Genomic DNA, 24,182 nt, shown 5'->3' with positions numbered 1-24,182 from the left:
TTGATATTAGTAGAGATAGTAGGAACTGCACATGCTGGAGAATCTGAGATAACAAGGTGTAGAGCTGGATGAACACAGCAGGCCAAGCAGCATCGGAGGAGCAGGAAGGCTGATGTTTTGGGCCTAGATCCTTCTTCAGAAATGGGGGAGGGGAAGGGCATTCTGAAATAAATAGGGAGAGGCTGATAGAAGATGGATAGAGCAGAAGATAGGTGTAGAGGAGACAGACAGGTCAAAGAGGCGGGGATGGAGCCAATAAATGTGAGTGTAGGTGGGGAGTTTCGGAGGAGATAGGTCAGTCCAAGGAGGATGGACAGGTCAAGGAGGTAGGATGAGGTTAGGAGGTAGGAAATGGGGGTGGGGCTTGAAGTGAGAGAAAGGGATAGATGGGAGGAAGGACAGGTTATGGAGGCGGGGACAAGCTGGCTTTGGGATGCGGATGTTAGTACTTAGGGGTGGTCTTGTTGCAAGAAGATGAATCAGGCATAGAGAAATTTTGCATGTTCAGGAATGCACAAAAACTGATTTCCAATTTTCTCTGCTTTTTCCCCCCATTTGCCTTGGCACTTTATCAATTACATCAAGTTATCACAATCATTTACCCTTGTACAAAGGATGTCTTTCTGTCCAGTGAATGTTATGTCAAATCCGAGGGCCATACAGGTAGCTGGTGCCTTTTTTGCCAGGATTCAAGGCTGAACATTGATTGCTTGTATTCATGTAGTACGAGAGAACCAGATTGATTGGATTATGTTTGATATGTTGACCAAACGCTGCTTTGTTTGGATGAAGTCGTCATAACACTCGGGGTTATTAGCTTCAGCTTCTTTGTTGGCTGGCCGTGCTAACTTGCCTAACTCCAGACCAGCTGGTTGAGCTTCAATTAACGACTTAATGAGTTATCACCATCTTTAAAGAAAGTTTGGATACCTTAATGATAATGGGAACTGCAGATGCTGAAGAGTCCAAGATAATAAAATGTGAGGCTGGATGAACACAGCAGGCCAAGCAGCATCTCAGGAGCACAAAAGCTGACGTTTCGGGCCTAGACCCTTCATCAGAGAGGGGGATGGGGTGAGGGTTCTGGAATAAATAGGGAGAGAGGGGAAGGCAGACCGAAGATGGAGAGAAAAGAAGATAGGTGGAGAGAGTATAGGTGGGGCCTCCTGCAGTGCCACAATGATGCCACCCGAAGGTTGCAGGAACAGCAACTCATATTCCGCTTGGGAACCCTGCAGCCTAATGGTATCAATGTGGACTTCTCGAGCTTCAAAATCTCCCCTTCCCCCACCGCATCCCTGAACCAGCCCAGTTCGCCCCCTCCCCCCACTGCACCACACAACCAGCCCAGCTCTTCCCCTCCACCCACTGCATCCCAAGACCAGTCCAACCTGTCTCTGCCTCCCTAACCTGTTCTTCCTCCCACCCATCCCTTCCTCCCACCCCAAGCCGCACCCCCATCTCCTACCTACTAACCTCATCCCACCTCGTTGACCTGTCCGTCTTCCCTGGACTGACCTATCCCCTCCCTACCTCCCCACCTATACTCTCTCCACCTATCTTCTTTTCTCTCCATCTGCGGTTCGCCTCCCCCTCTCTCCCTATTTATTCCAGAACCCTCACCCCATCCCCCTCTCTGAAGGGTCTAGGCCCGAAACGTCAGCTTTTGTGCTCCTGAGATGCTGCTTGGCCTGCTGTGTTCATCCAGCCTCACATTTTATTATCTTGGATACATTAATACCTGCTTGTGGTGTTTCATTGACCCTGGTCATGAATTTTGGGTATTTTTTTTCTATTCATTTGTGGGATGTGGGTGTTGCTGATTGGCCAGCATTTCTTGCCCATCTCTAGTTGCCCTTAAGCTGGTGGTGAGCTGCCTTCTTGAACCACTGCAGTCCTCCTGCTGTGGGTTGACCCACAATGCTATTTGGGAATTCCAGGATTTTGACCCAGCCGTGATATATTTCCAAGTCAGGATGGTGAGTGACTTGGAGGGGAACTTGGGGGTGGTGGTATTCCCATATGTCTGACGCCCTTGTCCTTCTAGATGGAAGTGGTCATGGGTTTGGAAGGTGCAGTCTAAGGATCTTTGGTGAATTTCTGCAATGCATCTTGGAGATGGTACAAACTGCTGCTGTTGAGCGTCAGTGATGGAGGGGGTGGATGCTTGTGGATGTAGTGCTAATCAAGTGGGCTGCATTCTCCTGGATGGTGTCAAGCTTCGAGTGCTGTTGGGGCTGCACTCATCCAGGTAAGTGGGGAGTATTCTATCACCCTCCTGACTTGTGCCTTGTAGATGGCAGACAGGCTTTGAGGAGTCAATGAGTTACTTACTGCAGTATTTCTACTTTCTGGCCTGCTCTTGTAGCCACTGTTAGTGTAGTGAGTCAAGTTGAGTTTCTGGTCAGTGGTATTCCCTAGGATGTCGATAGTGGGAGATTCAGTGATGATAACACCATTGATTGTCAAGGCATAGTGGTCAGATTGTCTGTTATTGGCATTTGTCTGGTGCGAATGTCACTTGCGACTTGTCAGCTCAAGCCCGTGTATTGTCCAGATCTTGTTGCACGTGAACGTGGCCTGCTTCAGTATCCTGAGGAGTCACGAATGGTGCTGAACATTGTGCAATCATTGGCAAACATCACCAGTTCTGACCTTATGGAGAGAAGGTCATTGATGAAGCAGCTGAAGATGGTTGGGCCTAGGACACTACCCTGAGGAACTCCTGCAGAGATGTCCTGGAGCTGAGATGATTGACCACCAACAACCTCAACCATCTTCCTATGTGACAGGTATGACTCTAACCACTGGAGAGTTTGCTCCCTGATACCCATTGATTCCAGTTTTGCTAGGGCTGAATGATGCCACACTCGGTCGAATGCAGCCTTGATATCATGGGCTGTCACACTCCTCTCACCTCTGGAATTCAGCTCTTTTGTCCTTGTTTGAACCAAGGCTATAATGAAGTCAGGAGCTGAGTGGCCCTGGTGGAACCCGCACTGGGTGTCACTGAGCAGGTTATTTCTGTGCAGCTGCTGCTTAATAGCACTGTTGATGACAACTTGGATCACTTCACTGATGATTGAGTGTAGACTGATCGGACGGTAATTGGCCGGGTTGGATTTGTCCTGCTTTTTGTGTACAGGACTTGCTTGGCCAATTTCTGTATTTTCGGGTAGATACCAGTGCTGTAACTGTACTGGAACAGCTTGGCTACGGGAGTGGCAAGTTCAGGAGCACAAGTCTTCAGTATTGGTGCTGCTTCTGGCATGCCCTCCTGCTCTCTCCATTGAACCAGGATTGATCCACGGTCTTGATGGTAACGGTTGAGTGGGACCATATGCCGGGCTATGCTTCAACATTGTTCTGGTCATATGAAGGAAATGTACCTGAAGCTTGCAAACTGTCCTGTCTCTTTGAGTTCACTTAGATTTTGTGTTTGTCAGAGTAGCTCCAACTTTTGTTGCTCTCGCATTATTATGCTGGAGTAAATTGATCCTAGCCACCGGTCATTTCTGAACAGCCCTTGTCATTGTTTTGGACATTAAGTTACACTCTAATTGGATTCTGCAAAGGAACAGATGTATACTCTTCATTAATTCAATTTGTAAACATTTGGCTTTAAGTGTACTCTGAAGGAAAATTTGTTTTTCCTAATAGTCTTGGGCGACTGTGCAGAGTTTCCATATTCTTCTCGTGGGTTTTCTCCCATGGTCCGTAGATGTGTAGGTCAGATAGACTGGCCATGCTAAATTGTCTGTGGTATCCAGGGATGTTCAGGCTGGGTGGATTAGCAATAGAAAATGCAGGGTTACAGGTCTGGGGTGGGTCTGGTTGAGATGCTGTTTGGAGGGTAAGTGTGGACACAATGGGTAGAATAATCTGCTTCCACACTGTTGGGATTCTGTGAAGACAGAGTTGAGATTAATGGGCTTTTGTTAAATAGGAAAGACTAGGGAAATGCCACAAGGATCAGTAACAATTTGGAGGAGGGGACGGGGTGTAATGTATCTGAACATGCTGATGATACAAAAGAGGTGCAAGGGCATATTGAGATGGGAGCACAAGGAATCTGAGAGGGGATATAGATAGGGTGAGTAAGTGGGCTAAAACATGACAGATGGAATTTAATGCAGGAAAGTGAGAAGTAGGAATATTCTACTTTAGTTGTAAGAATCAAAAGGTAGACTAATTAAATAGAACAAAACTCCACAAAAAATGCAGCACAGAGGGATCTGGGTGTTCTTGTGCATGAAACACAAACATTAGCATGCATGTAATTAAGACAAATGGCATTTTGGCCTTTATTGCGAGCGGATGGAGTTTAATAGAAGTGAAGTCTTGTTACAATTGTACAAGATATTGCTGAAGCTGTTGTGTACTGTTTTAGTCCCTATATTTAAGAAATAATGTACTGGCATGAGAGGCATTCACTTCTAATGTCATATCTATCCGTCAAAATGACTCTGCTTTACCATTTCAAATTCAGTGCCAGTTATTTCCCCCGGTTCAAAATGTTTGCCTGTACACATCCCGAATAGTCAGTCTTTACTGTCTAATAATCCATATAAATTTCTTCTGGGAGTGATGCATACATCTCATGGGTTCTACCTGCTCAGCTGCACGGGCAGTGTCAAGTGTTTGTTTGGTCACTTTGGCTACTTCCTCAAATGAATGAAGAATGCCTCCACCCCCTTTTTCTTCAATTTTTAAGATGGCACATTCACATTTAAACATCTACTTTCTGGACTTAAGGTTGGGTTCAGGTTTTTCCTCATCATAATCCTCCTCTTCGTCTGAGATTTTTTAAAATCTGTAACCTTGAAAGCTGGTATTATCTTTTCCTGGAATTAAAACATAGAAAATAGGAGAGGATTGGACCATTCAGTTCATTGAGCCCGCTTTGTCATTCGACATGCTCAAGGTTGATCTCTGCCGTAGTCCCACTCTTTCCCCGCATCCCTTGACTCTTTTGGCCTCTAGAAAATCTGCTTCCACAACCTTCTGTTGGAAAGAATTCCAGTTTCACCACTCTTGAGTGAAGTAATTTCTCCTCATTTCAGTCTGAAATGGCCTACCCTATATTTTGAGATGTTATTCTCGAGCTCTGGCCAGGCGAATCATCACTCTTTTGTCCAGTCTGTTGAGTCCTGTGAGAATTTTATACGTTTAATGAGACCCCCTCCAATTCTTTTAAACTCCACTGAATCTAGACCCAGTTGACCCAATTTTGCCAAATCTGCCAACCTAGGAATTGGTCTCGTAAAACTTTGCACCTCCTACAGTAGCAGTTATTTTCCTTGGATCAAGAAACCAAAACTGCACAGTGTACTTAGGGTATGGTCTCATCAAGGCCCTGTACTCAAACTGTATTAGAATGAAGGCCGACATACCATTTGCCTTCACACCTGTTTGTTGCACTTGTATGCTTGCTTTCAGTGACCAGTGTGCAAGGATGCCCGGTTCCCTTTGTACATCAATATTTCACAATCCAGCACAATTTAAATAATATTCTGCCAACTGTTTTTCCTACCAAAGCAAACAGCTTCACTCTCATCAAATTAGATCTCTTTTCTCTTGCATAAAACATACTAACTGTTTGTTCAAGTTCCATCAACTTTATTTCATACTGCTTTGGTCCTTTTTCATCTTTGAGCTGCTTTAACTAGTTTGAAATTAGCGAGTTTTGAGAAGATTTGTTTGGAATTCTTGCTAAGTTGGTTGATTTATGCCTTGATGTCCCTGATTCCTCTGGTATTTCCCAAATGCAGTGCTATTATCTTAATTGCCTCTGCATTCTTGGCTTTTACAGAAAATTCTAGCTTTAATTCCTTTGCCAATTCTGTTATCCTGTAAGTCAGTCAAGGATACCTCTTGCACCTGAAGGAAAGTTCTGTAGTAACATTTTGGTTTTAGTCAGTAACATTTTGGTTTTATAGTATGAGAAACCCTGGATCTCCCTTTTTATTCTTTACCAACTATTGTAATTTCCTGTCCAGTTTCCCATTACCTGTATCAAATACCCCAAAACGAATACCAAACTCTAAGGAAGATCCACACCACAGGACCAGTGGAAAGAATGCAGTTACAGCTGTTCTTTAGTAATAATCTCCAGTGGGTCCTTCATACACACTGAAAACTGAATGCAGTAGGATTACAGGGGCCATTACATTTTTAAAAAAATCATAAATTGTGCATTCAGCAGATATTTTATTAATTTAAAATGTAATTGCAGTCCACAGTCCCCTGAAAAATATATGCATTTGACTAAATGTTAAAGGACTTTTCTGGCCACCTTGGTAGCATCCCTGGCTCTGAGCCAGAAGCCTGATTCGAGCACTTTATCCAAGAGTTTTTTAATAGCCCAGGAATGTGCTTTAATAATGTGGCCAAACAGGTTGCCTATGACCTTGCAAATCCCACCAACATATGCTAATGTCAGGCAGTTAAAAAGAGAGGGAGAATTCGGACTAGTATGCAGCAGAAAGAAATCATGTCTCCACCATCACTGTCCATAACTCGAGGCAACGATTTGGATCTGAAAGTGTGCGTTACCTCAGTAATTTGGATTTAATCTATGTAGGAAAAGCATTGGCTAGGACACAGTGAAAACCCTCGTTTTCCTATTCAAAATAGAGTTATTTTATGTGCAATGGAAATGGGTGACCAGAGACATCTTTGTTGCACCAGAGTTAAATTAACATTTCTACTGTAAACCTTTGACCTCTTTCAATCCAGAAATGACAATGATTTTACATAACTGGTCATTTTGGCAGTTTAGTCTCATCTGTTTGATGCCGTACTTTATCTGATTGTTATCTATTCTGCTGTGGATCATTTTAACTTGACTTTCAATTTCATGTTATTCTGAGCCTTTTATTCACCTTTTTCTGCTTTCTGCCTCTTTCTGGGTTTAATATTACTAATAGTAGTGTTCATCCTACATCTCCCTATTCAGTTTTCTAATTGGTGGGTCGAAAATGGAATTTTTCTGGACCAAATGTGTTTTTGCCAGAGAAGTTCGTAGGTTGCACTGCTTATTTTCCTTGTGGTTTATCATTGCTTGAGAAAAACATATGATTCAATGACTGGAGTCATTCAGCATAGAGGTAGCAGAGAGACAGACCCTTTGGTCCAACTTGTCCGTGCTGGCCAGATGTCTCAATCTGACCAATATCCCTGTAAAACCCTTTCTCGTGATATACCAATCAAGATGCTTTTTCAATTTTGTCATTTTACCCACTTCCTCTACCACCTCTGGCAGCTTGTCCCATAGATGCTCCACTTCTGCATGGAAACACTTACACCTGCACTCCTCCTTAAGTCTTTCCTTCTCATCTTAAATCTATGCCCTCTAGTTTTGGACTCCCCCACTCTAGGTAGAAGAACTTGGTTATTTACCCTATCCATGACTGGTGATTTTATAAACCTCTATACTGTCAATCTTTAGCCTCTGAAGCTGCAGGGGGGAAAAAGCCCCAGGGCAGCACGGTGGCTCAGAGGTTAGCAGTGCAGCCTCACAGCGCAGGGACCTGGGTTCAATTCCAGCCTCGGGTAACTGTTTATGCGGAGTTTGCACATTCTCCCCATGTCTGCGTGGGTTTTTTCCAGGTGCTCCGATTTCCTCCCACAATCCAAAGATGTGCAGGCTAGGTGGATTGGCCATGCTAAATTGCCCGTAGTGTTCGGGGGTGTGTGGGTTATGGGGGATGGGTCTGGGTGGGATGCTTCAAAGTGGGTGTGTGGACTTGCTGGGCCAAAGGGCTTGTTTTCACACTGTAGGGAATCTAATCTAATCTTTTTCAGCCTCTCCCTATAACTGGAATCCTCCAGTCCTGGCAACGTCCTACTAAATCTACTTTGCACCGTCTCAAATTTAACAACGTCTTTCCCATAGAACAGCAACCAGAAGTGTACACAGCATTCTAAAACTGGCCTCACCAATGTCATTTACAGCCACAACTCATACTCAGTGTTCTGATCAATGAAGGCGAGTGTGCCGAGCATCCTAGGGATGTACCCTTTTTGTCTGCTCCATGGTGAAGTACAGCTGATTTTGAGCTGGTTTTGCCAGTTCTGATGAACATTTTGTTTTCCTTTTCCCACAGTAAGCTCTATGGAGATCAGGCAAGATTTTTTGAGGCAGAAAAAGTACCCCGAATTAAACATAAGAGAAAGGGAACTGTATCCATGGTGAATAATGGCAATGATCAGCATGCATCTCAGGTTGGTTGACACTCAGCACCTGTTTTTATGACCTCCACATGTTTACGGCTATATATGTGTCTAATATTATAGTCATTCATTTTCAAGGAATAATTTCACCATATTTACAAATTGGATAAGTCGAGGAAATCTTATTTATTATGGCAGTATTTTATCAGTGAAGTCCTCTCATTGTAATGTTCCCTTTTTGGTGAATTTTAGCCTAACAACAAACTATTTAAGAAATGAGAGGCCATAAATATGATGCACTTATATGTCTGTAAATGTCCCTTGTTACCTTAAGACCTGATCTCTAAGCTTCCCGTTGACTTAACTGTGCCGATGGTTATCAGTCAGTATAGAAAGTGATTGACCCATCAAATTCAATTCAGACTCTGATTGAGTCTTGTTTGTTGAGTAAGTTTGTAACACAAGCTGGTAACGTAAGGCCTTTATGAACAAATGGCTAAGAGAAGAAAGCACTTCCCATGCATTCTTGATTAAAATTGAAGTGTCAGTGACAAGGGATATTAGCATGGAGCCTATGATCTTAAGTTCTAAATATATAATTGCCCAAATTTATACATATACTTAATTTGTTATGTTTGTTTTTTTCTTTGGATCATTGATATAGCCGTGCATCATCCAAACCATGCAGGCACACAGCTGTGTGTCATTAAACTGCATTATGATTACTGGGGAGAAGATAAAAATACTTTAACTTTGGCCTAAACTTATGACTAGATTGTGGTGATATTTTGTTTGTTACAAAGAGAAAGAAATGGATCCTACTGTAGACAGACACACTTTTTAATTTGATTATTTTTAACAATATGAGGTTTTATCAAGTTTAAAAATTTGGCTAAATTAATCATTGTAATACAATGAAGTGAAAGGTTGAAAATTTTAAAAATATATAGCTAGTGTAAAGAATTAGAATCAAAGCTGAATTTTGTTCAAAAATTCTTTATGCTCCCAAATTCCCAATGATTATCACATTTTCTTCAGGTTTCATGACTTCATTCAGTCTCATGTTTTTCATTCTGGTGTCAGACCCATCTGTGCGTGAGCTTGCCATAACAATTTGGTTTCCAGGGTTGGCTGAGGTGTTAGATCTGCTGTGGCATGTCCCCGTTCCCCAGTCAACTGATTGACTCCTCAGCCGAAGTCTTCAAATGCTTGACAGAACTTACACAGCAGGTCACTGACATTTTGTTTTGTTGCATCGAAATTGAATGGTACAGACTGATGCCAGAAAGTGCTATTTTACTTCTGAAATAATTAACTTACAGCAGTGAGGTTGCCAAGAAACTTGCATTTTGTTCATTTTAGAGTTGTAGAGGTATACAGTACGGAAACGGGTCCTTTGGCTGAAATCATCCATCCCAACCAGGTTTCCCAGTGTTTTGCTCATATCCATTTAAGCCTTCCATATCCATGTACCTGTCCAAATGTCTTTTAAATGTTGTATATGTACCTGCCTCTACCACTTCCTCTGGCAGATTGTTCCAAAGATGCACCACCCTTTGTGTGAAAAAGTTGCCCATCACGTCCCTTGTCAATCTTTCCTGTCTCGCATTAAACCTATGTTCCCTTTGGCACCACCACCCTCCAGTGCTCAAGAGCAAAGAGTCCCAGCCTACCCAGGCTCTCCTTATAACTCAAACCTTCCAGTCTCAGCAACATCCTTGTAGATCTTTTAATAGTTTAACAATGTCCTTCCTACAGCAGGTAAATCAGAATTGTATGCATATTCCGAATGTGGTCTTACCAATGTCTTGTACAGCTGTAACATGACATTCCAACTCCTGTACTCAGTGCTGTGGTCAAAGAGGCAAGCCTGCCAAATGCCTTCGTCACCAACCTGTCTACCTCTGATGCCACCGTTAACTATGTAAGTCCTGCCCTGATCTGTCTTAAAACAAATATCTCGTATTTATCTCTATTAAACCCCATCTGCTGTTCTTTGGCATGCTTCCCAGTTCTTCATCATCATCCCGTTGTACGCTTAAACTTATTTCTTCATTGTCCACTGTACCATTAATTCTAGTGTCATCAGCAAACTTATTAACCATGCCTCCTAATTTGTTAATCAAATTGTTTATATAAATGACAAACCATAGTGGACCCAGGATCAAACTTTGCAGCACATCACTAGTCACAGTAGATCAGCTTTTTAAGGTCACTTCATAATGACACAATTTACCTGTATCATTTTTATCCATTTCCTTTTGTTGAGTAGTTGGAAAAGCAATATGGGAGTAACACATTTCTTTTCCAACTTCTCAACATATAGGAATGAATAAAATTTATTTGGGTAGTTGTTATTTTTGCTCTGTAGGGTTAATACTTCTGAGACAGTATTGGGCTGGTGATGTTAGCAAAGTTTATACAGCACCCTCACTTCTTAAGTCATACTGCACTCTAGGATTTGAGCACATAATTTAACCTGACATCAGGTAAAACTCTGAGAAGCTACATTGTAGGAAGCTTCTACACTCCAGATAAGGTAGTAAACCAGTAATTTGTCTGCCAACTGTCACATTTTTGTTGTTCATGGGACTTTGCCTCACTTGTGGATGAGTCTTAAATTAGGGCTAAGGTTGTTTTGGTTTTGATTCACATCCATTTAGACTCTAAGTGTAACCCTGAAGGATCCATAATATGTATTCAAACTGCCTATAAATTCAAAATGCATGGCAATCCAAACCTAAAAACAACTGAAGTTGCAAGAATTGACAGGATGTTCTCTGTAGTCACATGATCGAGTCCTTCAATCTATCTGTTTATTTCTCTGTAGGTTGCTGTTGCCCCATTGTTTCAGGTATTGAATCAGTTCAGGAAACCCCCACTCAGCACTTTTCCAAACAGGATCTGCATTTTTTTTTCCCCCTAATATTTTGGGGATTGTGTTTTGTGATTGTTTTCGTCTGGCTACGGTACTCTGTCTATAACACGCATCTCCTGCACTTCCTATCTCATAGGCTTTATACTGTGAGCTATGTCCCATGTCAGTTTGAGACCCATCTTAGAGGAGGTAATGCATGAAAAGTGGTGTAAAGCACACTTACCGTGTTTCATTAACTATTTGAAACTATGATCAGTCTTGATCATTGGTCATTACAATGGTTTCAAACAGCTGCTTCCTGGCTTTCTGTTGACAGTATTGAAAAGAAAGCAGTGTGAAGTGTTTGCAATTAATTTAGTAGACCTTATATATTTTGCTGTTGCACCTTTGTTTAAAACCTTTCTGGTAGTATGGTTTGCAGCTCTTAATTTTACAGCTGTCTTCTTTCAAATTCACTCTCAGCATTCTTGGATTCAAGACTGAAAGGGTTATTACTGAGAGTGCCATAGGCACTAGCCACTGTGATTTGAGGAACTGGATAAGAATAACTAAGGGTTCTGAAGGACTCCTACTTAAGACCAAGTCCTCATGAAAGTATCTGTAATCATGTATACCATGTCCTTGTAACATAAATAATTGCAAAGATACAATATTATATCATGTTCACAAAGGATTCTTTTAGTTAGACATCTAAATCAGACGGCAATCCTCATCCACACTAGACCATGTGAACTCTTGACAAATGCACAATATGTGAGAAGGACATGAATGATGAAGAAAGGTTACGTATTTTATAGGATCTTCAGAGTTCAGAAAGCATATGTAGGCTCCCTCCATTTGCTGGAGTCCACCACCTGGTTTGTTTAGTTTGCTTATATGGTTTAAGGTGATGTTAACAGATATTAGTATGAAGGTGTAAATTGTTTTTGTGATGTAGGTTCTCAGCAGGAAACATATGCCACAATCCAACCTGGCATTGTGATAGTAATCCTATTATGTAATCAGCACAAAGTTTTTCTGGAACCAGTTCAATGTGGCTTTTGTGTCCATGTTGTATAACGGGGAGAATGAAGACAAGTAAAGTCATCTAACTTTTCAAATTCACTTATTTCTAGTTTTGTTTCTCTTATCCAACTGTTGTTCTTATTTCCCCTCCCTGACTCCATCCAGTTTTTGATCACAGTAGGAGAAAATGTGGATTACCTTGATGGTGTACACACAGTATTTGGTGAGGTGACTGAAGGCATGGATGTCCTGGTGAAGATCAATGAGGCCTTTGTTGACAAGGATTTCTGTCCATATCAAGATATCAGGTCTGTGCTTCTAAATTATATAGATAAAAAACATGTAACAAATGACACATTGACAATATCTAGTTTTTATGTTGTACCTTTTTAAGCTATTAAATAAAACACTTGAATTAATGCGAGGTAAACAGTATGAATGGCATAGTATTAATCTTATCATTTGGAAACTTGAGTTCCAAAGAAGATAGAACCACGTGTAGCTTTAATTTTGATTTGTATATTGTGGGTTACAGGAAAAAACATAATTTTAGTTTCATTTTGATTTTTACTTCACCTCTTGTGAATATGTCTGGTGACTGACTACTGAGACCAATCATCGTTCCAAGAAGCACTGGGTAGTTTCATGACACATTTGTCATTGCATTATGCTGTGTTCAACAACCTGTTATTTGTTTTTAAAATGAGCACATAATTACTCGTACTTGAACAGTTTATCATTTGAGGTTTTTTTCTAAAATATGAAGCTCTAATGATAATTGATGTGATGTCCACTTATACTGTTATTATAAGAAATATCTGATTCCTGTTTTGTGAATTCAGACTTATCAAGTTTTTATGTTTTTAAAGTAAATATCTCTTTAATATTAGGATAACTCATACAGTAATTCTGGATGATCCATTTGATGATCCCCCAGGTTTGCAAATCCCGGATCGCTCACCAGAGCCCACCAAAGAACAGCTTGATGTGAGTATTTACTGAGACATGTTCTGCATCCATTGACATTGGAAAAAAATACTTTCATGCATCCTTTTCAACTGACCTATGTTCATATATATTGAGGCCAAATAGAACATACACGTATAATAGACATTGATGTCACATGGCAAAGAAAATGCAAATCACGTGGTACTCAGATGAGGTTAGAAGGTGTAGGATAATTGGATCAGGACACCAATAACGCTTTTAATATCCTTAACTTAAATTTTTATAATAAATCTCCATTTCTATATTTGCGAGGCAACATTTATAAAATTTCCAGACTTTTATTTCCTTTTCTTTCCAGACCAGCATGTATTGCCTTTGCTCAGCTATACCGTGCAAGGACAACAGACTTTCTTCTTTGAAGGACATTAAGGAATTAGATAGTATTAAAAAAAATTATCAGTGGTTATTTTCTGGTCATCCTTACTGAGACTGGCTTTCAATTCTAGAATTATTCATTATTAATTGAATTCACAGTCTTCCACCTGCTGTGGCGGGACTTGTACCTATATCGATATAGCGTAAGTTGGATACCTTGATTACTACTCCAGTGACATTGCCACAATGCTAACTTTCAGTGGTGTTCGGTGCTTGTGCTAGTTAACGAGATTAAGTGGTATACTTACACAGACATTTTTCATTATAACAGTGGACATAATTCTGTGTGCCTGTAGATAATTTTCAGTAAGTTACTGTTACTTCTGTCAGCACAACTCTATTTTCAATAGTTTTTGAATATTTTGGCTTTTTTACTTCTTTGAAAGCTAAACTTCCAAAAGTCTTAAAAACAAGATTACAAATTAGAGTCAGAGATAATGGGAACTGCAGATACTGGAGAATCCAAGATAACAAAATGTGAAGCTGGATGAACACAGCAGGCCAAGCAGCATCTCGGGAGCCGCTGCTTGGCCTGCTGTGTTCATCCTGCTTCACACTTTATTATATTACAAATTAGAGTAACTGCCATTTTGTGTGAGTACATTTATATCTAATGTTACAAACTGCCCCTCTGGTGGCTCAGTTGCTCTGACTTTTGCAAACCATCAAAAGTAATGTAGTCGTTGTATTGTAGAGTTATTTACAAATGAGGAGAGGTTGCGATGAAGTAGTCCAAGATGCCGAATGATACTTTTTTTCTAACTTATGGAAGCATTAGATAGAGGAATAATTGCTGTGTCAAAAAGAAAAATGCTCATTTAGTTTGTGTTTTATCACATAACACATGAAGAATGGAGTTGTTGACTAATTATAGCAATCGATTAGTCTAAAGTGGACTTGAATGGAAGATGATTCACCCAATAGTGAGGAACTTTGAAAGCCATCAAAGGTCACTCTTCTTCTCAAGCGCGCACTCTTACCATGTCATGTCAAATTATCTATATATCATTTGTCAAAAATTCTGAAATTTTCTGGAAGAAAACTTAGGAAATTTTCATATAAATTAATGAATGCTAACTATTTGACTAAGGGCCCTGTTCTGTAGTTTGAACAGTTGCTCACTAAAATAAGGTTTCCACATGTTACTTTTGAATTGACTCCATTCAAGCAGACCCAACGTTCTCGGTTATACTGTTCTGGACAAAGTGAAATAGTGTCCAGTCCCTTTAAAATCCTTAAAGCAATCAAATTGCCTTTTTGGCCTTTCTTCTGTTTTCCTGTGAACGTGTTCAATTTTTACATGACAACTTAGTCAGCGTTGATTCTAACTTCACCAGTTGTGAGAATTCTGTTATCTTTGTAGCACAAACTGTGTTATTGAAACCATTTCAATTTAAAGGAAAACTCCAAACAGAAGTGTTCTAAAGATATGCAGGGAAGGACCTTTGTTTGAGTTGAGATTCATGGAGGAGGAGTAAACTTAAACTGACCTGATGAGAATGATTAATGCATCTCAGCAAATAGATTTTGCCCATATCAAGACCATTCTGAGAAGCATGCAAGGCTTCTAGTGCGACAGGCCTGATGAGGTGGGGTAGTGAAGACTACCTAATCACCTTTTATTGAATCATAAAATCCTTCATGTGGAAACAGGCGATTTGGCCTAACAAATCCATAATGACCCTCCAAAGGGCATCCTACCTAGACCCATCTGCCTACCCTATCCCTGTAACCCTGCAAATCTCATGGCTAATGCACCAAACCTACACGTTTCTGAACTCCGTGGTTAATTTAGCATGGCCATAGTGAATAATTGTTTATATTGGTGCTTCTGGAACAATTTTGAGCGTTGTTCATTTGGTTAGAGAATGTAATTTTCTCTGTTCTTAATCCATTTCATTGTTTCTGAGGCGCAATACACATTGATTACATTCAAAGATAATGCTAAACCTGGGAGAAGGAGGTAAGTAAAAGGATGAAACAAATCAAATGGCCTACATTTCTAATTTGTAGGTCTGTATTAATTGCAATTGGGTTGAGTTGAATTGCAGTGCAGACACAAATATAAAATAAATGTACTAGAAGCAAAAATGAGCATGATTGATGAATAAGGTTAAGTTGAAACATGTTAAACAAGTATGGAACATCATGAACAAAGTGGCAAACAACATACTTAAACAGCACATTACTGAAAGTGCTCGGGTTAATTCATGTCCTAATGTTGGAGTTAAAACTACCTGGTATGCTTTCAGTATTCTTCACTGCTAACAATACTATTGATTTAAATTTTTTTAATAAAATTTTGTTTAGAGTGGCAGAATAGGAGCTGATGAAGAAATAGATGATACCAAAGGAAAAACCGCAGACGAAATTGAAGAGGTGCTAGCAGAGAAAGAAGCAAAAACTAAAGCAATATTGCTGGAAATGGTAAAGAAACTAATCACAAACTTGTTACAGAGCTTTAATTTGTTTTGGGAAGTACAGACAATGCGTTCCAAACTATTCAGTGCTTTCTAACCAACAGATGTGAAGACAAATATTTATTCTCCCCGTTGTTATTCACCTACCAGAATTGACTAGAGAAGTATTTTGTTTTTGCAGCAGTGTGACGTTACTGTGAGAGCATCTGAGAACACTGAAGGTCACGTGAACCAAAAGATGCGTAGGAAAATTGAGATCAGTTATGCAGTTGATAGATGGATAATAGGTGACATTTAATACTCGTAAATGTGAAATTCAGATTGAAAAATATAGATGGTCTAAGCATATAGTAAATAGAAACAAGACCTGCAGTTATATGGTGCCTTTCACACAAACTCAGGACATTTTAAAGTGCTTCACAGTCAGTGAACAAAGGGTATTCATTGTTGAAATGTAGGAAATTTCCACACTGGTAGAATCCATAAAAAGCAGAGTTACTGGCCATATAATGTGTTAATTGTATTGCTGGAGGATAATTCTTGGTCAGGATACTGAAGAAAATGCTTTTCTAATTTTTCAAAATAGACCCATTGAATCCTTTGCTCAGGGAAGCATCTGTAATTGGAAGTTGATATTATTGACAGTGTTAACATTTCTTCAGTGCAGCACTGCAGCATTAGTCTTGTACCTCCCCCCCCCCCCCCCGCCCCCGAGTGAATACTTTAGTTTGGAATATATTTGCCAAACTACTTGATAGAAACGCTAATATTGGCATCGGACAATACAGAATATGTGAAAGTCATGTGATAGATGAGTATTGCCATGTTTTCACTTACGTCCTACTTGACACTCAATATTCTGGTGGGATTTATTGGCCCGAGAAGGTGCAGTCAAGATTCAGCAGAATGATGGTGGGGTTTAAGAGTGTTAATAGTCTTTCCTCATTATATGCAGATTAATGAGTGATCTAATCCAAGTGTTCAAAGTGACTAAATGATTTGATTGGGGAGAAACTCCTTTCTTTTCTGGGACAGGAGAGAACCAAGGACATAACCTTTAAGTTAGAGTTGGACTATTCATGTTGAAGCCAGTAAATAAGTGCTTTTCACAGAGATATTAGAAATCTGGAATATTTCCCCAAAATAGCTGTTAAAATTAATAAAGTTTTGGGAAATATTCTAAGGATTACAAAAACAAGATAGTTAAATGAAGTTAAAGATACACAAGAAACTACGTACGTGACAATAATAAATCAAATAAAAACAGAGTGGGATCATAGAACTACAGTATAGCATGGGAACAGGCACTTCAGTCAAGATGCTTTTCTAAACTAATCCCATCTGCCTGCTCCATATTCCTTATTCCCTGCCCCTTTGTGTATGTTGAAATTCCTCTTAAACATTGATGTCCTATCTGCTGCTTCTCTGCCGGCAGCTTGATCGAGGCATCTACTATCTTCTATGTAGAAGAAAAGTTGCCTCACATATCTCCTTTTAAACTTTTCTCCTCTCACCTTAAACCTATGCCCCCCCTCCTAGTATTTGACACTTCCAACCTGGGAAAAAGACTTTGATTGTCTGCCCTATCCATATGTGTCATAATTTTACACACTTTATCAGGTCACCTGTCAGCCTCCAATGCTCTATTGAAAACAATCTAAGTTTGTCCACCGTCTCTTTATAAGCTCAGATACTCCAATCCAGGCAACATTCTGGTAAACGTCTTCTGGACCACTCCCAGATCATCCACCACCTTCCTAAATGTGGTGACAAGAACTGTACTCAATACTCCAAAATTGGGCTAACTAAAGTTGTATGCAGCTGCAACATGACAACTTTTATACTCCGTGCCCTGAGCGACGAAGGCAAGTGTGTTATACACTACTTCTACCACCTTATCCACTGTGTTGCCATTTCCAGGGAGCTGTGAACTTATCCTGAAGATTCTGCTGTATATAAATGCTCCTCAGGGTCCTGTAGTCTACTGTGTATTTTCATCTTGCATTTGACGTCCCAAAACTCATCACCTCACATTTGTCTGGATTAAGCTCCATCTGCAATTTCTCTGCCCATTTTTCCAATCTATATCCTGCTGTATCCTTTGACAACCTTCCTCACTATCCAAAACTCCTCCAAATTTTGTGCTGCCTGCAAACTTAGTAATCAGACCACCTACATTTTTATCCAAATGATTTATGTGTCTTACAAATAAGAGGTCCCAACACTGATCCCTGTGGAACACTAATGGTCACAGATCTCCAATCACAAAATGCTACCCTCTATCTTCAAGATCCAAGCCAATTTTGTATCCGACTTACCAGCTCACTGGATCCCATGTGGTGTAAACTTCTGGATCAGGCTATCATGAGGAACCTTGTAAAATGCTCAAATACATGTAAACAACATCTGCAGCCCTTCATTCACCAATTATCTTTATGATCCCGCTGTGTCATTCATGAGGATAATGGGTGAATTACTACATCATCTGCTCCTTCCCAATCTATCGTCTTACCCCGAGACACACTTGTTGACTAAAATCTGTCAAACTCCTACGTATTAATTGCATAATAGCAGAATAAACTAGAGGGACTGAATGGTCTGTCAGTGGCTTTTATGTTCATGGTTATACACATGAAAGGAAATGGTTAAACTTCTGTTGACATGTTTTTTAAACTGGAAGAATTTTTCCATGCTACTTCACTGTATTTTCTAAAAGATTGTTTATATGGGTATTATTTTTGTTTTGTTACTATACTTAATTTAGAGAATGTTGCTTAAAATAAGTTACACATGACTATCAGATAAAAGTATGTAAAATATTTTAAAGCTGCACTATTAAGGCTATTAAGCAAATTTCCTGTACGTAAGCTGTTTACATTTGACAAATGAACACAAGAAGCAAGCAAGAGATAATTGGAACTGCAGATGCTGGAGAATCCGAGATAACAAAGTGTGGAGCAGGATGAACACAGCAAGCCAAGCAGCCTCCTAGGGGCACAAAAGCTGACGCCTCAGGGTCTAGGCCCGAGGCGTCAGCTTTTGTGCTCCTAGGATGCTGCTTGGCCTGCTGTGTTCATCCAGCTCCACAAAAAGCAAGCAAGGCTTGTATTATTGATCTTTAAAATAGAATTTAATTAATATATATTAAATATGGGGAATAGTCTTTGAAAATGTGAAGATCTTTTACCTGTAGAAGGCACTGAACATACATTCATCAGAAGGATGTATGAAAGACATGTACAAACGAGTGAAATCAAAACATCCAGGTTAGTGTTTCTACATATATAACCAGGGTGCCTGTGTTTGCTGACCAAGGAAGGAAATATTAGGACAGGGTGATCGAAAGAATAGTCACAAATTGTGTTTTAACAATGATCTTGAAGGAAAAAGGGGAATGATATGAAATTCACCAAGTACCATATGTTACATTAAAAAAGTTTAACTTATGCTAAGTCACCAGAAGAGGTAGATGAGAATGATACTGCTTTGAAAAAACCCACTGATTAATCCATCTATTAGTATAAGTTAAAATTAACCATGCTGTTGAGATATTATGGATATGTTATTTTTCCAGAATAACTGCTTATGAAACCCCAGTCTTAATTTTTATAGGTTGGAGATCTACCAGATGCAGAAATAAAGCCACCTGAAAATGTGCTGTTCGTTTGTAAACTCAATCCAGTCACCACAGATGAAGACTTGGAGGTCATTTTCTCAAGATTTGGACCAATCAAGAGGTAGTTCTTTTGTGAATAAACGGGTGCCTTTTGTGAATCTGTTGATTATACTTTATGACATGAACTAGTTAGTATTTTAAATGGGACTTAAAATGCTGATGTTCAGTTGACTCTTAACTATCTCCTTAAGTGGTTCAGTAAACCGAATAGTCTATGAAATGAATAGCAAAATATGACAAGGATTAAACTGTACAGGCCACTAGATAGTGACCTATGTATCACATCAGGACATGTCAAAGACCCACCTAGCCTAAATTTCAAGTGGTATGATGCGTTCTGACTCAATTTTTTTTAAACTGTCATGTGGGTCTTTATAAAAATATGTTGGAACTTTTTCAAAATGTGATTAAGGAAAAGGTGGGTACAACATAACAATGTTGCACCCGAGAGGAATATGGAGGTTGGATGAAATAATGCAGTCTGGAGAACCTGAGAGGGATCACATTTTAGTTTGTGGGTGAAATAACTGCATTTTTAAACTCGGTGAAAAATAATTTGACCCTTTGAAAGAGCAACAGCTCAGTGCTTCCTATTCCTTGCTTGCAATTCCTCTAAACAAAGTCTAGTGAACTGAAAATCCATCAGAAGTCATCTTTACTACGTACAGAGGAGTCCTATTTGTTGTAATCTACCTCACTGTCTCCAGCAAAGGGAATTCTGCTGGCTAACGAGTGTTCCAGGAAGACACCTTAGTGTCAGCAAATAACTTTAGGCACACTCTTTAGAACTACCTACGTCGTATCATTTTTCATGGGTTAAACTCTTACTTGGCCAAAGTACCACTTAATTAATATTCTGCAGTTTTCATTTTCTTTGTTTCTCCTCAGACTTCAGTGTTTGTGTTTTTTAAAAGATAGAAACACATGTTTTTTTTAAAAATCTAAACCATTTGCCAGTAACTTTTGCTTCTTTGATGAGCCACGGAACTTTGCTGACTTATTTTTAAGACTGAACCTGATCAGTGAGAGACTTAAATAATTGGCCATACTACCAACTCACTTAACACCAATAAAGCAAAGTAACAGAAAATGTTGTCAATGTTATCGCAGGACATTGACTCATCAATATCTTGCTATCCACCAAGGCATTCTGCTCCGTTGCAACATTCTACAAGTTGAATTTCATATTTAAATTTTAAATGACTGCCCCTGAACAAATTAAATCAATTTATTAAGGTTCCTTGATGCCCTAGTTAGGGGAAGACTCTGCAGAAACTCAAGTCATGTCTGATACAAGGGAAGATGCTGTGATGGAAGGATGTCACTTGTATAAACTCGACACCATTATGGCTGGTGTTTCTTCGAGTATTACCTTAGGTCCAGTTATATTCAAGTTTCATAATGACCTTTCTACCATTAGTTCAGATGTGGGAACTTTTGCTTATGAATGCAGTGTTTAACTGCAATCACAAAAGCCTAGATTATGAAGGAGTCATATAGCATATATGCTGGGCATTGATAATCAATGAGAAAGTTTAGTTTGGTGTGACAGCCCTAACTAAGTCTTACATTATGTCCTGAAGTGTCTGGGGATGGTTCCCATCAATCCTAATGTAACAGCCACTTAAATATTGTGGCTGAGAGAGAAAGTCAAGTTGGATATTCTGTAGCAAATGCAGTAAATGTCATCAGTGTGATGGTTCATTTGTATGTTTACGTTATTAAAAATAGCACTAATATAGCATGTTGCACAAAATCATAGTTTGCCCAAAATTGCTTTATAGTGAAAGACCTGCCCATCCCTAATAACCCTCGACAGAAGTGGTTTGCTAATTCACTTCCGAGCAGAACTCACCATCAGTATGGGTCAAGAGTTACTTTTAGTCAAAGAAAAACAGTGTGATGGAAGGAGGTGATCTGACAAACTTTTTTCTGAAGTGGCTGAGCAGCCGTTTGGTGTCCTGCAGTTTGCCTTTTGAATGTTTGGCAGGATGAGAAAGTGACTCAGTTTATAAGCAATGTAAAAGTGGTAAATACAGGAATAAAACTGTCTTTTGTTAAACGTTTTCTTAGTGAAGTGAATTGTTCCAATATCTGTTCAACAGTTGTGAAATAATTAGAGACTGGAAGACTGGAGAATCTCTCTGCTATGCCTTCATTGAGTTTGAGAAGGTAAGACTACAAGAAATAAGAACAGGAGTAGGCTGTTTGATACCTTGCACCTGTTCCATGATTCACTAGGATCATGGCTGATCTGACACTCAAGTCCACTTTCCTGCCTTTTCCCCATAACGCTTGATTCCAACTGATCTCGTCCTTAAAGTGTACACACAGAATTTGTCCTCGCATCCTCTATGGCAAGGAGTTCAAGAAATTCAACCCTCAGAAGAAATTCCTCCTAATCTCAGTGTCAGATAAGGTACCTCTTAATTCTGAGACTATGAATCTCGGTCCTCAACACTCTCACAAGGGGAAACATCCTCTCAGCATTTACCCTATCAAGCCCCTCAAGAATCCGAAGATTTTGTAAAAGCACCTCTCATTCTTTGGAAAACTTGTTAAATAGCAGTTTATATTCTGTGCATCCCTTAAATAAAACTTTACAGTCATACAAATTTTTAGTATAAAGTTTTTAATGTTTAGATTTACATTTTATTACAAATGGATTTTTATACTTACCTAATTTGTGTTCTGAATCAAAATATCAGCTAACAATTCACCCCATACTTGTAACTGTGACAGGTTGGCAGAAACCCCAGAAGAACAGACTGCGGTGGGGTGACTGGCCAGTACAACCTCGGAAAAACTCCCTAAGTAATTCCGACCCTGTGTTTCCATGGTTGTAGTCAAAATGTAACACATAAGCAAGAGTAAATTCAAGTATCATTCAGTACCAGAAAGGAGATGGCCAAACATCTGAACTTATTTAAAATAAATGAGAATTTCCAACTAAGTGATGTCACTTTGTGTGAATATAAAGAACAGTGAAACCTATATAAATGGTCATTGCTCAAAAACAGACATTTGAGAGACCCAAATAATTTGCATAGTTGTCATTTTGCATGTAGAAAATAACTTCAATAAATTGGACTTTTTCTACAGCTAGTATTGATAATGACAGTAAAATGCTTTATCTCCACCGAGATGGGTAGTTTCTCTGCCAAAAATCCCATCCTTTTTGAGTTGCTGTTAATTCCATTTATGCAGAAGTAAAAGATCTCAAAGCACTGCTTGAAGTAGGGGCAGAAATTCCTGCTTTACTGAGTATTGCCACATCACAAAAACAACACTCACTTGTTTCACTTAGCTGATTGTGTGGCCTTGTTCTGCAATAACTTGGCTGCTGTGTTCACTTGCATAACAAATAGTGATGCTCATCAGTGTTATTAATTCACTGTGAAGTCCACACCAGGAGTCCTCATATTAATAGAAGGGTCAGTGAAACTTCTGTCCAGTGGGAAACTGGTTCTGTGAGCCTACTTTCATTTCAGAAAGTTTCTAGGCACTTATTTAAAAATTACAAGTTAGTTGCAAAATTTAGTAATTTCTCTGTAGTGTTTGGTGACCTTGCACAGGTCACATTGTCCAGTCACGCTTTATGTTTCTGTTATAACATTTTGCAGCACATGCTCAAAATTGAATTTCAGTCTGGTTTAGTGCACAAGTTCTTTACCATTGGTGGACATCAGTGTCCAGTGAAACACTTATGCTGGACTATAATTGTTTAAATTCATTGTATCCAAGTGTATCCAATTGTAACAAGTTTGCTCTTCATCCTTTCCATTTTTTTCCAAAAGTCTTTGTGGTTTCAAACTTGGACTGTCTGAATCATTCCCCAAAATATGAAGGAGCAGGTCCCTGTCTTATTGAGGGACTCCAAACAAAGTTGCATTGACAGACAATAAAAGAATCAGTCGTTTTATAGTGATTTCTAAAGATTTTGTGGAACATAAAGATGGGCAAACCATTGGTGACAAAAATGACTTTTGTGAAACAGTGAGTTCTTTAGCCAGAGAAACACTTGTTTTGTGATTAATTGCCTGCCTCCATTCCACTGCTAGAGCTCATTGTACTACACGTATGAAAGTGGGATTCTTTACTGGGAATGTCAAGATTGATGATTGCGGTATTACAATTTATCATAATATACTAAGTCCACTGGCTTGGAGCAGAACCATAAAGAAATATCATTTTCTGAATGTAAAAATGTTATAAAGACCATAATTCTAGGACAACACAGTTGCAAGGGAACCGTGGTATTGTTGTTCAGTCAACAATCACTATTTGGGCAACAGGTCAGAAGGGCAGTCAAGCATTATTGTAAGGACATTACAGTATTGTCTGTTAAGTGAGCTACTGTTTCAAGGCAACAAGTTGCAGGAACTGAGATATCACTGATGTAGCAACATTATGAAGGCAATCAGCTAGAGAGACAATGAACTGTCATTATTTGATAACAAGCTGTAGTGATAATGAGGTGGTGGTACCTCATTGCTATCAGTGTAGAAAAATTCCTGTGTTTTAGTGAGCAGTAGCTCATGCTGTTGAATCAGGGAGATATCACTCAGCAGCCTTGAGCTTTTGCTGTAAGCTGTCACTGTTGGGGCCCTGAGCCATCATAATTGTTTCACTATGCGACCAAACT

At 39.5% G+C, this 24,182-nt stretch overlaps 1 protein-coding gene across 2 annotated transcripts in view; it reads left to right on the top strand.

The window, feature by feature from the left end:
- The window catches only part of ppil4 (peptidylprolyl isomerase (cyclophilin)-like 4), a 32,222-nt gene that overhangs the window by 4,333 nt on the left and 3,707 nt on the right, over positions 1-24,182 (top strand). For both annotated transcript variants that reach the window (XM_048530970.2, XM_048530969.2), the window contains exons 4-9: positions 8,109-8,226; positions 12,224-12,366; positions 12,949-13,045; positions 15,752-15,868; positions 19,474-19,598; positions 21,643-21,709. In XM_048530970.2, coding sequence (XP_048386927.1) covers positions 8,109-8,226; positions 12,224-12,366; positions 12,949-13,045; positions 15,752-15,868; positions 19,474-19,598; positions 21,643-21,709 — 667 coding nt within the window. The remainder of the gene's footprint in view (positions 1-8,108; positions 8,227-12,223; positions 12,367-12,948; positions 13,046-15,751; positions 15,869-19,473; positions 19,599-21,642; positions 21,710-24,182) is intronic.

The sequence above is a fragment of the Stegostoma tigrinum genome, chromosome 4, assembly GCF_030684315.1.
Source record: "Stegostoma tigrinum isolate sSteTig4 chromosome 4, sSteTig4.hap1, whole genome shotgun sequence".
NCBI lineage: Eukaryota > Metazoa > Chordata > Chondrichthyes > Orectolobiformes > Stegostomatidae > Stegostoma > Stegostoma tigrinum.
The sequence above is the reverse complement of the archived record's forward strand: the minus strand, read 5'-3'. Positions and strand labels throughout refer to the sequence as shown.